This window comes from Panulirus ornatus, chromosome 17 (genome assembly GCF_036320965.1).
Source record: "Panulirus ornatus isolate Po-2019 chromosome 17, ASM3632096v1, whole genome shotgun sequence".
In the NCBI taxonomy this organism is placed as follows: domain Eukaryota; kingdom Metazoa; phylum Arthropoda; class Malacostraca; order Decapoda; family Palinuridae; genus Panulirus; species Panulirus ornatus.
Window position 1 is genome coordinate 15,378,142 of NC_092240.1, and position 17,636 is coordinate 15,395,777.

Genomic DNA, 17,636 nt, shown 5'->3' on the forward strand with positions numbered 1-17,636 from the left:
ACGAAAGCAAGTGAGGAACACGCGTGTCTATATCATGCTTGCTTCATCTCTGATGCTCAGGATAAGATAGTAAAGCCCCAGTGACTGATACCTTATCACACCTTCGTCAGCTGTCGACTCCCACTACTTCTTAAAAGGGACTTATGCCACTGAGTGAATAGATGTTTTTATTCATCTTTATATTCATTTGTGATCCATGAACACAAAGGACCACATTATCAATAGACTCAAACGTTTTTTTGATATACGAAAATGTTTCATCGCGTCAGGCAAACGTTTCCTCACGTCAGGCAAACGTTACTATACTTCATGTAAACAAATAGCAGCAGCGTTGCCAACATCCATGACTCACGAGGTTCTCAGGTCCGTGGCCACTCTGTCGAGCCAGATAAACAGCTTCGGGCAGTGGCTGGCATTAACACATCATTGACTTGACCCTCTCCTGGCACTAGACACACGGCACCAAAATGTGGCAAGGCTGACACCTGGTTTATGTTTCACTGGGAAGAAATTCTACCCCTCCTCGTCCGGACGGAGAGTTTGTAAACGTGATTTCAGGCCGTCGCTGCTGCTGACTCAAACAATGCTCGATGAGTGTTGGACGAGGAAAATAATGCTCTCTGAGTGGCCAGCAAGCCTCAGCGTTCTCTTAGTGGCCAGCAAGCAACATTGCTGAGTTGAGGTATTGACTCTGACATAGCATGATTATTGATGTTCTCTGAGCTGGCCTGCAAGCAACGATATTCCCCCCCGAGTGTCCGGCAAGCACTTGTAGACATCTGGCCCTCCAGATAGTGACATGGCTGAGTGGCCATAACACAGCCATGTCCTCACTCTATAAACGGCAGGTATAATACATGACCTCAGTAATCAACAAGTGAAACTACCTCTCTCTCTCTCTCTCTCTCTCTCTCTCTCTCTCTCTCTCTCTCTCTCTCTCTCTCTCAAATGGCTAAAAAGATGTGTTCTCTGAGCGGTCCTACAACACATACTTTCTGAAAGGCCAGGCAGCCACTGATGCCATCTGAGTGGCCAGACAGACAGCACTAAGTGCTTCCTAAGTGTGGCCAGACAGCACTAGTGCTTCCTGAGTGTGGCCAGACAGCACTAGTGCTTCCTGAGTGTGGCCAGAGTGCACCAGCATCAGCAGTAACAAGAACCTCCGGGAGGAGGCAGCAAGTGGACGCCTCCCCAGCCAGAACTTACCTCCTGGTCACCATCACAAGCGGCTGTGGTTATGTCAGCGGCTGACCAGCAACAGGAGGGGCGCCTCGACTGATGGGTCGTCTCATTGGCTGCTTCCTCTGTCTTGATAGACCAAACGTTCTCTCTCCTTCCCTCCCTCACCCCGCACCTCACACACTTGTTCCTCTAACCCTACAGACGGACGCCCGCCACTACCATCCCCCTTCCCCTCAGCCGAAACTCAAGGGCACCGTCGTCCCGGAGGCGGCGTCGTCGTCGGCGGCGCCCCTGACCCTCCATGACCACCGCCGCCGCCAACCTCGACCCGTGGCGCCACAGGACCACGCCTCTCCATCCCTCACCACCTCCAGCACCGCCACCACATCCTCCCCGGCGCCTCAACCACCACCACTACCACCGCCCGCCAGCCACACCTCAGACTCCAGGACTTCCACCCTAGTGCCTCACTCACCCATACGATTTCCCCACGGCCAGACCTCACGCCCCAGTCTCCACCCATGGCGAATCAGTCACCCACCGGATTCTCCCCGGCCGCTCACAGTGCCCCAGTAACTCCCCATCCCGGCGTCTCACCCCTCCAGTAACTCCTCGCCTGTACCTCCCGGTACTCCATGATACCCACAGCAATAGAGGACCTCCCACACCAAACTATCCAGCCTCACACACACGCTCCCACCCACAGCACAAGCCACTGCGCCAACATATCCTGCTCCTCCAACACGACCCGCCACCAACCAGACTGGTGAAGCGGTCACCCTTGGCGTGGGGGTGAAATTAAATCCCTTTTTCATCGCGAAGAAGAAACGTCGCTTGTGGCCACCATCATGCCAGAATTGCGACATAATTGCGTATGCTGGACCACTGTTTGTAGCCTGTTGCACCAGAGCATGTCAGTGCCTCTCGTGTGCTTCTTCCTCCCAGCGTCACAGTTGGAGCAGCAGAGGAAGATTACAGTGTCGTGATGCCATGTAGGTCAGTGTGGAATGTGGTCATCACGCTAATCTAATTGAGCAGAGACCACCCCCTCCTCCCCTTAAACCCTCAGAGCAGAGACCACCCTCCTCCCTTAAAACCTCAGAGCAGAGACCCTACCACTCCCCACCCCATCCCTTAAACCCTCATCATCAGACCGCCTAATGGAATACTGACCCCATTAATATTTCTCAATGGTCATGTCGGCGCCACCAGCACTTCAAGTGCCTGACGAGGCTGACAACAGGAAACAATGGGGCGCCTGAGCCAATTATAACGAGCGTTGTGACACGTGGGTCATCCCCCTCGCGCGCCCGGTGGTGCCACGGATGAGAGGATGGATGACGCACCCATACGCCGCCAACGTCACACTACCCTGGTGCCTGGCAGTGGCGCGGCTGGAGAGGCTGACGCAGCATCAGCCGGCGTTCCTCTCCCGGTGTCAGGGGCAGGAGGATGACTGACGCAACTTCGGCCAGCGTCACTCGAGAGCTCCTGTCCTCCACCAGATACGGGACCTGTGTGTGTGTGTGGTGGGGACACCACCAGACGTATCTCCTGAGTCATGACCTCTCTGTGGCAGGTGCAGGAATCACCTCCATAAGAAGATCAGAATGAGCAAAACCTTCATCTTCTCTGAAGGAAGTTTATTTGTTGGATTTTGATGACATAATGTTGTTCTTCCGGTCATCCCTCGCCCCTTGTCCACCCTTACCCAACCCATAATCCCCTTTGAAACCCCCTCATCCATTACCTTCTTCCTCACCCCACAATCGAGTACCTCTTTCACACTCCTCCTTAACCACTCTCGTTTTTTTTTTTTCCAGGAGTCTCGACTCCCTCCCCCGCTCCCCCGTGTGGCCAGTCTATCACCTGTCATACACTCCATTTAGTGTCATGGTGCGGCGTCCGTACACCAAACAGAAAAATGGGCTTAACGAAGGGGTGACCAAGAACTGGATGGACGAACGAGTCTTTAAGCAAGTCTTTGAGTCTTGTGCCTTCGTTGCGTCGTCCGGGAGACGCGTAGTTTTACGGGAACCCGATTGACAAATTCTAGAAGTGTAGATTGTAGAGATCTCTACCTCCTGAATACGACTTTCCACACCATGGGCATGACGCTACAACCTTAGGATACGTCGGGACACGACCTTTGGGTAAAGAGGCAAGACCGTAGTACCGAAAGGGTCACAACGTATTGCTCATGGTGACTAATGTCAACATATAAATAGAAAGACGGATGTTTTGGGTTAGCATCTGTGGCGTCAGTGTGTGTTAGCTGACGCCAGGCTGGCCTACTGTTCTTACGAAAACCTGGAAAGGAAAGAGACAGACAGACAGGGAGACAAGGAGAAGCAGAAAACAGGCAGACAGACAGGAAGACAATGAGAAGCAGAAGACAGACAGACAGGGAGACTATGAGAAGCAAAAGACAGACAGACAGACAGGGAGACTATTAGAAGCAGAAGACAGACAGACAGACAGCGAAATCACGCACGTTCATCGTCTGCTAGGCTATATTTGCTCTTCAAAGGGACTCAAACTGCGCGCCATCTGGTCCTCCGTGGACTTCTCTCACCGTCGACGTCTGGGACTTGCAGGATTCCACCATCTGCCACCATCCTTCCAGGTCCTCACATCCTCCCCCAAGGAGCCAGTGACAGGTCGCTTTTATACATAAAACATGAGAAGTGGCGCCACGTGGACGTATATGGCAGCATTAGCCACAGATAGTTGCGACACCTCGCCACGCCGATATCCCACAACTCGACCCTAATTTCCAGCTTCCAGCGTTCATTTATCAGACGTCCGCTACTCTGGACTATGATTCCACCCAGCTACTGAGTATCTGACGAGTGCCTCCGTTTGTATTCAGCCGAGAGAAAAAAGAGGACTGGCTCTGGTAATAGCGAGCATAAAAAAAAGAAAAGAAAAACGAACGAGCAAAGGGAAGTAGCTGGCACTTCCTTGGCGTCAAGGCGGCGACCATAACACCTGGTCTCCCAGCACGTGAGCCAAGTCTTGTTTCTAACTTGATCCCGCAGGACCCACATTGTTTACACCGTCCTTAGAAGGGGCGAAGCAGTGCCGGACGCGCCGCGACCGCTGCTCGTGAAACGAAAGAATCGCATCCTCTTCATGTCTGCAGAGAGAGAGAGAGAGAGAGAGAGAAAATGAACCAAGGACTACTTCCCAACAGCTCAGCAGCTGCCCCCCTCCGCCTCCTCCCATCTTAGCTGGCATAAAATTGATAACCAGTCACTCGGTTATCTGGCGTCATTTCGAAAGCCAGTGGCTCTCTCTCTCTCTCTCTCTCTCTCTCTCTCTCTCTCTCTCTCTATATATATATATATATATATATATATATATATATATATATATATATATATATATATATATATATATATATATATATATGATTTTTTATGAGATTACCAACGGGACAACTGCTTTTATCCTTCATTTATATATGGAAAGATAACCGGAGAGGTGACGTAAGGTCATGTCTATCAGTGGGGGGAGACGAAGGGGAGCAAGGTGCTCCTGGCACTAGGGCTCCTGCAACTACTACTGCTCCTGCTGGTGCTGGAGCTGCTTCCACGGGAAAGATAGTGTCGACATTTCACCCGTGGTAATAGCGTCTCACTGACGGCTTGACATAATCTGATATAAGAGTAAAGACGGACGTAATATAATCGGGTCTTAACACCCGAGGATTATGTAACGTTTGGATGAATTCTCTCTCTCTCATACACACACACACACACACACACACACACACACACTGGTGGTAATTGTTTGTTTACGTAAGTCGTACACGGTCGTTTCTACCAATTTAAATTGAGGCCGTCCATGTGTGTTTTGTAGTCGGTGTTTAAGATTATGCGTCGAGTGGTCAGACGCCGAAGCGAATCATCAGCTGAAGCCGAGCCCGGAACACAAACAAACCTGTTTGCACTCCCGCCTGTAAACACAAGAGGCGCACGACCCTTAAAAACACGACGGGGTGGCCCCAACAGCACGGTGGTGGTAACGACTCTCGGGTGTGATAGGTAACCTAGTCTACTTTCCAAAGGTCGTACCATCGTGTTCAACAAAAGAAGAAGAAAAAAATGATGTTACGATTAGGTCTCAGTTTTGCAAACAAGAGTTGTTTGGCAAGGGTTCCTATGGCGAACTTACCACCCTGGCTTCCCTTATGTAAAAGGTGGCCAAAATTAGATTTATGGATATATGCAGCTATTTTGTCGCGAACGACCTTGTTAAGCTGGTCCAAACTGATGGTGGTGCTGATAAATATGTCATATGGAAACGGATATTATTAGTGATGATAATGTGGATGTTAATGAGGTATAATGTTAGTGTTGTTTTGTGGTTGATACGAAGCAGATGGCAGTGCATTTGTCCTTGTGTCTTTGTGAGGAAGGGTCGCAGCTGTCTCCGTTGTTAAGTGCGGGTGCAGCTGTCAGTGTTTGTAAGGGGGGGTGCAGCTGTAAACGTAATTATTAAGGAGGGATGCAGCTGTAAACGTTTTTAATGAGGGGTGTAACTGTAAACATTTTTAAGGAGGAATGCAGATGTAAACGTTTTCAGAGGGATGCAGCTGTAAACGTTTTCAAAGAGGGATGCAGCTGTAAACGTTTCTAATGAGTGCAGCTGTAAACGCTTCTAAGGAGGGATGCAGCTGTAAACGTTTTTAAAGAGGGGTGCAGCTAGAAACGTTTTTAATGAGTGCAGCTGTGAACGCTTTTAGGGAGAGTTGCAGCTGTAAACGTTTCTGAGGAGAGATGCAGTTGTAAGCAAATCTAAGGAGGGATGCAGCTGTGAGCGTTTCTACGGAGGGATGCAGCTGCAAAGGTTTAATGAGATGCTGCTGTATACGTTCTTTAGGAGGGATGCAGCTGTAAACGTTTCTAAGGAGGGATGCAGCTTTAAACGTTTCTAAGGAGGGATGCAGCTGTAAACATTTTCAAAGAGGGGTGTACAAGTTTTTATCAGGATGGATGCAGCTGTATCGGGCAAGATAGTGTAACAGCCAACGTTTGCTGTCATATCTGATAAAGGGATCATGATCAGCTTCAAACGTTTCGTGACCTAAGGTACTCCAGTCCTGACCTGAGGTACCCCTCCACTCATGACCTGGAGTACTCCTCCAGTCATGACTTGGAGTACTCCTCTAGTCATGACCTGGGTTCCTCCTCTAGTCATGACCTGGGTTACTCCAGTCATGACCTGAGGGACTCCAGTCATGACCTGGGTTACTCCAGTCATGAGTCATGACCTGGGTTACTCCAGTCATGACCTGAGGGACTCCAGTCATGACCTGGGTTACTCCAGTCATGACCTGAGGGACTCCAGTCATGACCTGGGTTACTCCAGTCATGACCTGAGGGACTCCAGTCATGACCTGGGTTACTCCAGTCATGACCTGAGGGACTCCAGTCATGACCTGGGTTACTCCAGTCATGACCTGAGGGACTCCAGTCATGACCTGGGTTACTCCAGTCATGAGTCATGACCTGGGTTACTCCAGTCATGACCTAAGGGACTCCAGTCATGACCTGGGTTACTCCATTCATGACTTGGGTTACTCCAGTCATGGCCTAAGGGACTCCAGTCATGAACCTGAGGTACTCCAGTCATGACCTGGGTTACTCCACTCATGACCTGGGTTACTCCAGTCATGACCTGAAGGACTCCAGTCATGACCTCAGATGTAACTCAACTCACGAATTGCAGCACTTTCACATATAAGCTAGGGGGAGTCCTCCTCATGACCCTCTTCCACTGTCTATCTCATCCATTTCTCTCTCTAGCACTACACTTCAAAAGGAGACGCCGAGAGAGAGAGAGAGAGAGAGAGAGAGAGAGAGAGAGAGAGAGAGAGGCTAAAACAAAGAGTAAGGCGAAGTAATGATGCAAGAGATAACCAAAATTATCTTTTTTGTGTGTTTATAAGATTATCTCAACATTTCCTTCATCTTTTTTTTCTTTTAGTATCAGATATTTCTGTTATCATTACCTTTACATATTCCCAGTATTCAGTTATTTCACTATAGAGCACGTTTCCATTAGACTCTATATATACGTTATCTGTAAATTCTCATCTTCGTTCATAGTGTACAAAATCAAGAGTATTAGATTGACAACTGTGTGCCCATATTTTGACTTTCCAGTTGCCATATTCATAGGAGAGGAGGTAAATGAAAGTTTATGATGTATATTCATAAGAAAATAATTGTTTATAAATACAACAGATTCGTTCATACACATTCCGGAAGCACAAGATGATACATTGTATACATTGTATTCTCTCATCAGTACAATAACTTGTAGATACAGGAGTCCAAATGTTACAGTCAGCTTTCTTATAAATACTCTCTTACTTACAACATTTAATAAATATCTTTTTTTTAATCTAGTTTCCATCGTATCACCAAAGGAAACGAACGATTATCAGCAATAATTTAAATAGGCTTGCATTTTCACTAAACTGGAAACACAGGTGGTGTAGACGGTGTCTTAACATTAACGTAAGAACACTGCAAAATACAAAGACTTCACTTCACACATGTAAATTGATAATCATTCTTATCGCTGACTTTCGCACCAACTGCCAACATTTTTTTTTTCGTTCATGTGTTCCTCCGTGCTCAATACAACACACTCGCACTACACATCCACACACACACGTACAGTCATACGTAATATACAGGTACTGGTAGCCAAACATACAGACGATATCACAAAACCCCAATATGTTCTCTCGAGTGACACCATTTTACAATGGTAAAACGTTCAGCGGCGTTACCACTGATCTATCTAGGTTGGAGTAACAACCACGGTGTACAAAACTTTCATTGGGGTGGTGTATAGTATGAATATTTGGCACATTTTTGAGTGTACATTCTACTGTGTACTCTTCTGTAGTACACAAGTCATGTACACACATGTACAACACTAGCCTTCCAGAATTACTGGCTATAGAGAGATCCATATCGACAATAGAAAATATTTACATATTTTACAACAGTAACATTTGTATTTACAAAATAATGATAACAATATAAATTTGGATGAGTCTGATGGGATGACTTTAGGATACAATGGGTTTTTTTTAAGGCTTTGAGATCACAGTGTTGGTTCAAAGACACAGGAGCTGGGGAGTGTAATGTACAGTGGTAAGTGGTGAAAAGTACCAGTGTTCAAACCTCCTCAATTTAACACCAGTTCCAGTGTTTTAAAGCCTTACCTTATTTTTTGTTGTTTTCCCTATTTGAATTTGATTATATGACTGTATTGTTTTGAAAGAAATATAGACTTGTGAGATGTAAAAGCTTAAATTCACGTTTTCTCTGATTTTTTAAGCCTAAACATTTACAAAAAACATAGGGAATTAGTGGGGACTTAATATTGTTCATTGTTTGTTCTTTGTTCTTTGCGTCCCTACTAAAGTACATGTGTAATCTTTCAAGCTACCGTATGAATGTATTATAGCCTCTATATATGTGTGTACAGAGAGGGATCCTGACTGTTGCGTCATTCGACCTCGTTGCGAGAGAGTGGCACACACACACACACACACTCACTCTCATTGGCCCATCTGTGTTACCACCGCCACCCGTCTGCGGGCTGGTCCCACCATCTGACTCAGGAGCATCTTTGGCATTTCCACGCGAAGAGGAGAGAGAGAGAGAGAGAGAGAGAGAGAGAGAGAGAGAGAGAGAGAGAGAGAAGCTGTCAGCTCTCCACGGCCGCCAGCGAGGCACCACACACCGCCGCCGTGTCTCCCAGACAACAACGGACGACACACGGGCCTCTCCTGAGGGGCACGGGATGGACAGTGAGGCGAATCTGAGTGGGCGACGTCGACAGCTCGTGTGGTTGACCCACTTCCGCCTGTTTATATCCAGGAACTTCCACCACCCCCCCAGTCTGCTCGCGAGTTCTCTGGGAGCGAGGGACATGTCTCAGCACCTGGAAGAAACAACCTCATTCTCCTGTAGACGAGCAGAGGAAGATATGGGGAAGCTGGGGATTTATAAGTAAAGCCTCAGGACGATGATGTAGGGCACTCAAGCTACCGGGACCTTGGGCGGGCCGCAGGCGGTGTAGGAGCGGAACTCGTCGTAGATGCGGGAGTTGTCGAGGGTGTCCATCCTGCCGTCCATGTAGGAGCAGAAGGACAGCACGGCCTTCATGAAGTCGTCTTCACTTGTGCGGGCGAGGAGGTCGCTCAGGGCACCGTCAGGATCGTGGAGGTCGTCGAAGGACTGGAGGGCTGCGTCGAGGGAGTCGTCCTGAGCACTGGTCCAGGACTCCTCGCTTGACGACCCTGTGGACGACTTACGACCATCGGGGCTACGACTACGTTCATGGTAGAAGACGGCCTGGGATGGCATGCCGTGGGCGCGAGCTCGCTCCATGACCAATCTGGCGCGGATCTTCTGCACTGCGTTGCCCATAGAGTCTCCTCAAGCTGAAGAGAAGAGAAAAAAAAGCTATTAGATATGAAAGGCACCATCGTAATATCCTAAACACATCACCTGACACACACTGAATCAAACAAACCAGTAAATTAATCATTCGAGACAGAGAGAGTGAGGTAAAGGCTCCATGAGAAGGGTAAACATCTCTAAACACACCAGGTAAAGCACTTAGAAAAACGAAAAAAAAAGGCAAAGCGAGAGTCGGGCCAGCAACAGCTTACCTATCAGAGGCCGGCGGAAGTGGCCAGATAACAACACAGGGCAAACCCACCGGTGACCATCAGCATCCCTCCAACCGCGGCCCACTGACTCGAGAGAGAGAGAGAGAGAGAGAGAGAGAGAGAGAGAGAGAGAGAGAGAGAGAGAGAGAGAATTTAATGAAGAAGATACATCAACGAGGGACCGTCGTTCTAAACCAGAGACAAGGGCTAACTCTGAACAAAACGAAATCAACGAGTGTGAGAAAGGGAGAGAGGAATAAAAGAAAATGTGATAAACAGATCAAAGTGAATATGAAGCCAGTTTGAAAGAACGTGCATAGACAAAAGTGTATTTTCCTTGAAATCGAAAAAAAAGAAATAAAGAAACGAAAGATATATAGAGAAATGAACATGAAACTAGAAATTGCACCAATTTGATAATGTGCAAAACGTGTCATCGAAGGAAAAAGTAACAGAACACCTTACTTGTTACCGATTTAATAAGATTATGGCACTCAAGACAAGGAGCAAATTACTGTCCTGTACATCCTAAGGTAAAATACGTAAGAAAAAATACTAAGAAAAAGTCACGTGTATCACGCTTAAATAATACCATGAAAATATTCACTATATAATAACTTTGTCGACTGAATCCAAGCTGAAACACCAACTGTCCACTTATCATCAAATTACTGCAATATATTTTTTTGAACATCTTAAAACACAAACTTTCAGAGGTAAAAACGTTAAATTCCTTATAAACTGACAAATAATTCAGTATTATGTACACTTTCAAAATGAACTTACAATTATAAGGCAGGGACGTGTGGCGGCGTTGTCTAGTAACAATCAACTAAGGTCGTCACAGTTAACAGGTTATCCAAATATCCAGCACTGTCTGTTCGGCCTTTGGCGTGTTTGTCACTTAGATCACAGAACAACGTACACTTCGACAACCAGCTCGGTCGACTGTATGAACTGAAGGTGCTCGCAAGGGTTTATAAAGGTTCCAGCCGGTTGGGGGCGGGGCTTCTGGAGGCGGGGACAACTGATGCAAATTCCTCGTCTCTTTTGGATAAATTTTGTGTATCTATGATTTTGTTTCCGTGCCACTCGTTGAACATTCTAACACTGATGGATAAAGTTATATTCTGCTGTCAATAGATTTAAAGCGTTTATCGTTGCAAAGCCGTTTGAGTATTTATAATAACGTCGCATGTTAAACACCACCCCTTTCTCTACATAACGAATACCACAAAAAAAAAGGCGACAGAAGACTTATGAAATCCCTCTAAATCCCATGACAGAGACTTAAGACCAATCCCTGTCCGTCAGAATCCCATGGGACGGCCAGCAGCTGGAGATGTGGGCGTGGCCAGTGGGAGTGACGTCACAGCGCGAGGCGCTGGGAGAGGGTGTCCAACCTGCGCGAGGTTCACTATCTGTCAGCCTTTACAACGTACGTTACACACGCGCAGACTCACGAGATCCTCATGAACTTTTCTCTTTTAAAGATTATGAGATTCGTCTGCTCTTGGTATGGACTGACGGCGAATCAATACAACCCAAGCGAACAATCAACACACCATTAGGTTTTCGTGCAAGTAAACTTACATATATATTTTTTTTCGATTTTCTTGCTTTTCATAACGACCGAAACTTTGTTTCTTCACAGACCTACCGCGGATTACAGTTGCGAGTTTGGATCAGCTGTAATTACACATTACTCGAAAATAACGGTCTTGCACGGACACTAATGACGAAAAACAACGTTGAATAAAAAAAAAAAAGAATAAATATCATCGTTATGGTTTGATGGCAACAGGGGTGTCGTATTGCGGCCGCTGGGGTCGAACGGACGATAGTAACTGGCAGGAGATATAGGCTTTATGTTGACACTACGTGTAGCTCACTCGCTGGTCCAGTGTTCCCAGAAATATCGTGTATTAATATCGTGTATGTATTAGCGAGGGGGTATATGTATATGCAGTATATGTGTGAGGGATTCAGTATATGTGAGTATATATGGTTATATGTGACTGTTTAGATGAATAAAGAAATAATGGTTTCTAGGATTTAGGCAGCTTATTTGCTTGAAAATACATAGTGGAGACATTGAAGAACCGAGAGGCCATGGTAGTTCCGTGTTAAGTAAACATAAAAGAGGTTAAAATCAAAGATGGGCTGGATATATCCACACACTTTGGATCAGCATAAGGGTGTGAGGTAGGTACCTCTAGACGAACAAGGTGGCAGATATACAGGGATGCTTATAGAGTAAATAGTATGGTGTATACAGATGCGCTTGGGTTGGAAATTAAAGTGATGAGTAGTTCCAGTAATACAGTAGGTGACATACCACACAGCTTAACAACAGAAAACTGAGCTGTTTACTTTCATAGCCGTACACTTGTTCATGGATTGTCTATGACGTTCATCAGTGGTAGGTGTAAGCTTGTTCTTACGTAAAGCTGTCTGCACGAAGTGTGAGCAGAACAAGTCGAGTGTGTGTGTGTGTGTGTGTGTGTGTGTGTGTGTGTGCACTGTGGTTCTGTCTTACAGCTCCTCTCTCTCTCTCTCTCTCTCTCTCTCTCTCTCTCTCTCTCTCTCTCTCTCTCTCTCTCTCTCTCTCTCTCTCTCTCTCTCTCTCTCTCTCTCTCTCTCTATGTAATTTATAACTTATTTGTATTAACTTTTTTCCTTTTTTTCACAATATAAGTGAGAGAGTTCTACACTCGTAGGAGCCCCCAGTCCCATTAACTTTCTATACCATCAAGTAATCCTTTCAAACCTCTGCAAATTGCCGACAGTCACAGTTCCCTTGTTTCGTTTACCCCAACCATCCGTTACCCTTACACCAAACCAACACTTGTATATGTTTGTGCGTGTACAGAAAACAAGGCTACAGACAATCTGTTTTACCTACTGGCCCATCGTATGTATTTTGAACAACGAGAAATGCCAGCTTGTACTTCAGTAACCTCGTGAACACAACGGTACTTCCCTTGAGCAAGACTGGAACACTGTGGAATGTTGCTTGAGCACGATGATATGAACCTTGGGCATTACGGTACAACACTGGAGTTCAACATTGTGACCCTTGAGAACAGCGGTACGACCCTTGAGCACGACGGGTTGAAAACCTTGAGCATAACGGAACAGCTCTTGAGCACAGCGGTACGACCCTTGAGCACGACGAGTTGAAAACCTTGAGCATAACGAGACAGCCCTTGAGCACAGCGGTACGACCCTTGAGCACGACGAGTTGAAAACCTTGAGCATAACGGAACAGCCCTTGAGCACAGAGGTGATATTCTTATACACGACAGAACATAGTGGCGTGACCATTGACCCAACCAGCCCTTGAAAGTCACGCCTAGGCCACTCCATCTTCCTCAAGGCTTGTGCCCTTGTGTTCAAAAGGTGTCCCCCCCCCCCCCCAGTGCCTAAGGGTCAAAACTGTTGCGATTACAGAAGTTAACCCCTATACCATATAGACCCAGAGCTTCTGTATACCTTTCCATGCTGGTGGGTGTCGGTGAGATCAGATGATAACGAGGGAAAGATGATTATAATCAGGGATTCAATACGCCCGCCCAGCCTGGAACCGTGAAATCTGAGCTAGGGGAACTAATTAAGAAAATCAGATCTGATGGTCATTTGGACAGTTACAAAACATGAGAATTCCATTAGCTTCGATGTGATTAGGACACATGATAGATTAGGATGACTTAATCAAGGTTTGTCTATTGTTGTGTTGTTATGGATTAGCGAATCTATGAGCCGATCTTTTATGATTTACAATATCATTCACAGAATGAGAGTGAAGAAATTAGGGTCATTATCAGTTACCTGATCAGGATGGTGTTGTTTAATTATGCATAATTACCATTAACAAAATGTTTACTAAGACTGTCAATTTACGTGAAGCGAATAATACGGGTACAGTTAATACATCGAATACAGTACTGTATTTTTTTTTCTTTTACGTTGCCTGATGTCTATACACCAGTTAATATCGTATGAAATACTTCCAGTTTCTGACGTTACGATGTCGTCAGGTCTATGGTAGTTGAGAGTGAGGCAACTCTCTCTCTCTCTCTCTCTCTCTCTCTCTCTCTCTCTCTCTCTCTCTCTCTCTCTCTCTCTCTCTCTCTCTCTCTCTCTCTCTCTACTTCATGTCCCTTCTGCTCTTACACTTGAATATCATACATTCCAGCCTTTAGAGTAACGTGCCTATTTCGTATGAAATCGAACAGCATTAGTCGAGAGAGAGAGAGAGAGAGAGAGAGAGAGAGAGAGAGAGAGAGAGAGAGGTGTTGGAAAGGCGTCGTAAACATCAAGCAGAACGAGAAGATGGAGATGAAGTGTGTATCATGAAGGAGGAAAAAAAAATGCAGGACAAACATTTGGCTTTTATTTTTGTCAACGAAGAAGTTTCACTGAGGACGCGATTTTAAAAGCATTCCTCACGTCTGCAGTTAAGGACGGATGCTGTGTAGGTTCATCTCCAACCTGTGTGGTTGCTGGGTATATGTAGATGGTGTGATAAGGTATTGATCTTGTGATAGTGGTGGTGGTGGTGGGTGAGGTGGGTGATGGTCATAGTTGATGGTTGGTGGTGGTGGTAGTTGATGGTGGTAGTTGATGGCGGTGGTTGTATAGCTGGTTAGTAGTAGGCGGGTGGTGGTGGGTGGTGAGGAGTGTTTGTGGCCCTGGGCGGAGACGTGTCAGTTCTCAGGGCCTTCCTTGCTTGAGGAGACGTCGCCAATGATGGATGTGCAAGACCCAGAGCGCGCATTCCCTGCCTCATCCTTCTCCTCCTGCTCCTCCTCCTCCTCCTCCTCTTCCTCCTCTTCCTCCTCCTCCTCCTCCTCTTCCTTTCCCTTCTCCTTTTCTTTGGACATCACAACTTGATTACCCTCACGTCACAACCTTTCTACCTCAATTAATCACCACTTTCCTCTCTCCCTTTCTCTCATTAAATTCTAATTTCCTCACATTTCCTTACTCCATGCATCGTGTGTGTGTGTGTGTGTGTGTGTGTGTGTGTGTGTGTGTGTGTGTGTGTCTCTTCCTCTCTTATTCCTACGTAAAGATCCAGTTCTTTAATCCCACTCGTGAGTGGCCTCGTGTCAAACGTCCTTTTCTTTTATCTGCAACAAATATAGATTATGTATGTCTCCCCCTCGCCTTCAGTCCGTATTGTCTATAACTCACTTAGTTTTTTCCTTTGGAAGTAACCCAGTTCCATTCTAATCATCGTTCTTCAGCGATTCACAGACAACGCTCGCCAGAGAAAGTGGTCTGTAGTCCAACACACAGTGTGTTGATGTGTCATGATAATAAATTGTTTCTTGAACTGGAAATGTCATTCAGGGCTACAATTATATACTGAGGTATTACAGAACTGGGAGGTCATGATAGTTTGATCATAATATACCTTGAGATGAAGGTTGGATGTCTCCATGCTTTGGATAAGTACCTGAATGAGGCACATTTACATAGTCAGAGTGACAGATAACACAGGAATGTTTACAGAGTAAATGCTATGGTTTATAAGGTATGCACATAGTTGAACAATCAAGAGATAAATAGTTACAGAAATACAGTAGTTGACATACCTCACAGCGTAGGAGAAAACTGAGCTGTTTACTTGCTGAGCCATGCATTTGTATCGTGACTTGTGTATGACGTCCACAATAGTAGGTATAAGACTGTTCTTATATGTGTCTGCACGAGCTTTGATTGGTGCAACTGGATTTCGTTGACGAACGACGGTCCCTGTGTGTGTGTGTGTGTGTGTGTGTGTGTGTGTGTGTGTGTGTCTGTAAATACCTATTTGTATCGTAAGGGGAGGGAGTTGAACATTCTTAGGGGCCCCATCTCTTATGTGTCTGTGTCTGTGTGTGTGTGTGTGTGTGTGTGTGTGTGTGTGTGTGTGTGTGCGCGCGTGTGTCTCTGTGTGTGTGTGTGTGTGTGTGTGTCTGTGTATGTGTGTGTCTGTGTGTAGTTAGAGACAAGGAGGCGTGATGCGAGACTAGAATGAATAGACTTAATCAGAGAGACAGAGACACTTGTAGGAGAGACTTACCGAGAGACCCACACATTACAGGATGTTTACGAAGATGGGTTGGGTACTGCTGGCAAGAACTGACTGATTGAAATCTCTCTCTCTCTCTCTCTCTCTCTCTCTCTCTCTCTCTCTCTCTCTCTCTCTCTCTCTCTCTCTCTCTCTCTCTCTCTCTCTCTCTCTCTCTCTCTCTCACACACACATAACGCGCAAGTTTGTCCAGGTTTATACGCGAGTTCAGTCCATCAACCGTATCATTATCATCGGACAGGCCGAGCATTTTGTCAGACAAGGTGTGTGTGTGTGTGTGTACGTAAGTCTGACTGCTTCGCAGAAGTTAGTCAAACGCAGTAAAGTTTCAGAAGTGGAGGGGAGGTGGGGGAACGGACTCCATCTCTGACGCACTGTTCTTTTGAGGGGGAGGGGGCCAAGCAAGCAAGGCCGGCTAGTCGGGTGTTGTCGTGGTCTAAGACTGCAATACTTTTCTTTGGAAGTCTCGATGTAAAACGGATATGAGACGAACAAAGACTTGGCCACATCCGACGCTAACGTATCAATCGGTCTGGTGACGCAGGGGAATACTGTGACAAAGTCCCGTATGCTGAGGGGAAGGTCGGGACACAGGGATGTGTGTAGACTGCTGTCGCATTGCTTCAGACTGATAGACAGGTGATAGACAGATGATGATAGACAGATGATAGACAGATTCAGACCCACGGAAATACTATGACAAAGTGTAAACACAGCACACAGGGATGTGTGCAGACTGCTGTCGCATTACTTCAAACAGATAGACAGATGATAGACAGATATACACACATATAGACAGACATGATTACTTGTTGGCAGGCGGATTCAGAGCCACAGACGGAGACGGTAATGACGCTCACCTTACGGCCTTAAGGAGGAGTGGATGATCTTCATGAAGTATCAGATCCTCCATAAAGAACTATTGAATCTATAAAGAACTGAATGGCTTTCATAGCAAGAGATGATGACTACCAGATCCCAAGTGGATGTATAGACTTGGAGACCATGGGGGGGAATATGGAAGGCAGTAACATGGAGCTGGAACGAAATGAAAGTGGATGAAGAAAGGATCACTCTGACTGGCTTCATAAAATCCCTAGATAGAGGGATTTTTTGATACATCTGAAGGATTTATAAGAGATATGTATTCGTTGCTTACCATTGGGTGAATGTGTCTTTCCCAGTATGTAAAATCTCGAAATAGTCTCAAATACAGGACTCCTACAAGTTTCAAAGATCAGACGTCATTAATCCAGAAGAAAGAGATTTAGGAGAACTTAAGATCAAGTTTTCTTTCTATCTTGAATCTCTTGAGCACAACAGTACGGCCCTTGAACAATACGGTATGACCCTTGAGCACGACGTTAGGACCCTTGAGCACGACGGTGCGGCCCTTGAGAATGACGGTTCGGCCCTTGTGTACGACGGAACGACCTTCGAGCAGACGATACGACTCTTGAGAGCGACAGAGAGACCCTTTAGCACGACGGTACGACCCTTGAGCACAACGGTACGACCCTTGAGCAATACGGTACGACTCCTTGAGCACAAAGATGCATGACCCTTTTGATCACGACAGCACTACTGCCTTTCAAGCACGACGGTACGACCTATAAGGGTGGTCGTCATATCACAGGTCACATGGTCATACCAAAGAGCTAACCT

General features: G+C 46.2%; 2 protein-coding genes across 2 annotated transcripts in view; one reads left to right on the forward strand and one right to left on the reverse strand.

The window, feature by feature from the left end:
- Positions 1-17,636, forward strand: part of LOC139754572 (uncharacterized) — a 241,207-nt gene that overhangs the window by 39,418 nt on the left and 184,153 nt on the right. The gene's annotated exons all lie outside the window — the stretch shown is intronic.
- Positions 7,397-10,843, reverse strand: LOC139754571 (uncharacterized). Its single transcript, XM_071671945.1, has 2 exons — positions 10,676-10,843; positions 7,397-9,658 (listed from the first exon to the last, which is right to left on the reverse strand). The coding sequence occupies exon 2, from the start codon at positions 9,642-9,644 to the stop codon at positions 9,255-9,257; it is 390 nt and encodes a 129-aa protein (XP_071528046.1). The 5' UTR covers positions 9,645-9,658; positions 10,676-10,843; the 3' UTR covers positions 7,397-9,254.

What these genes read in the sequence shown, in the direction of transcription:
- LOC139754571 (XM_071671945.1), bottom strand. Translation starts at nt 9,644, where the DNA reads ATGGGCAACGCAGTGCAGAAGATCCGCGCCAGATTGGTCATGGAGCGA.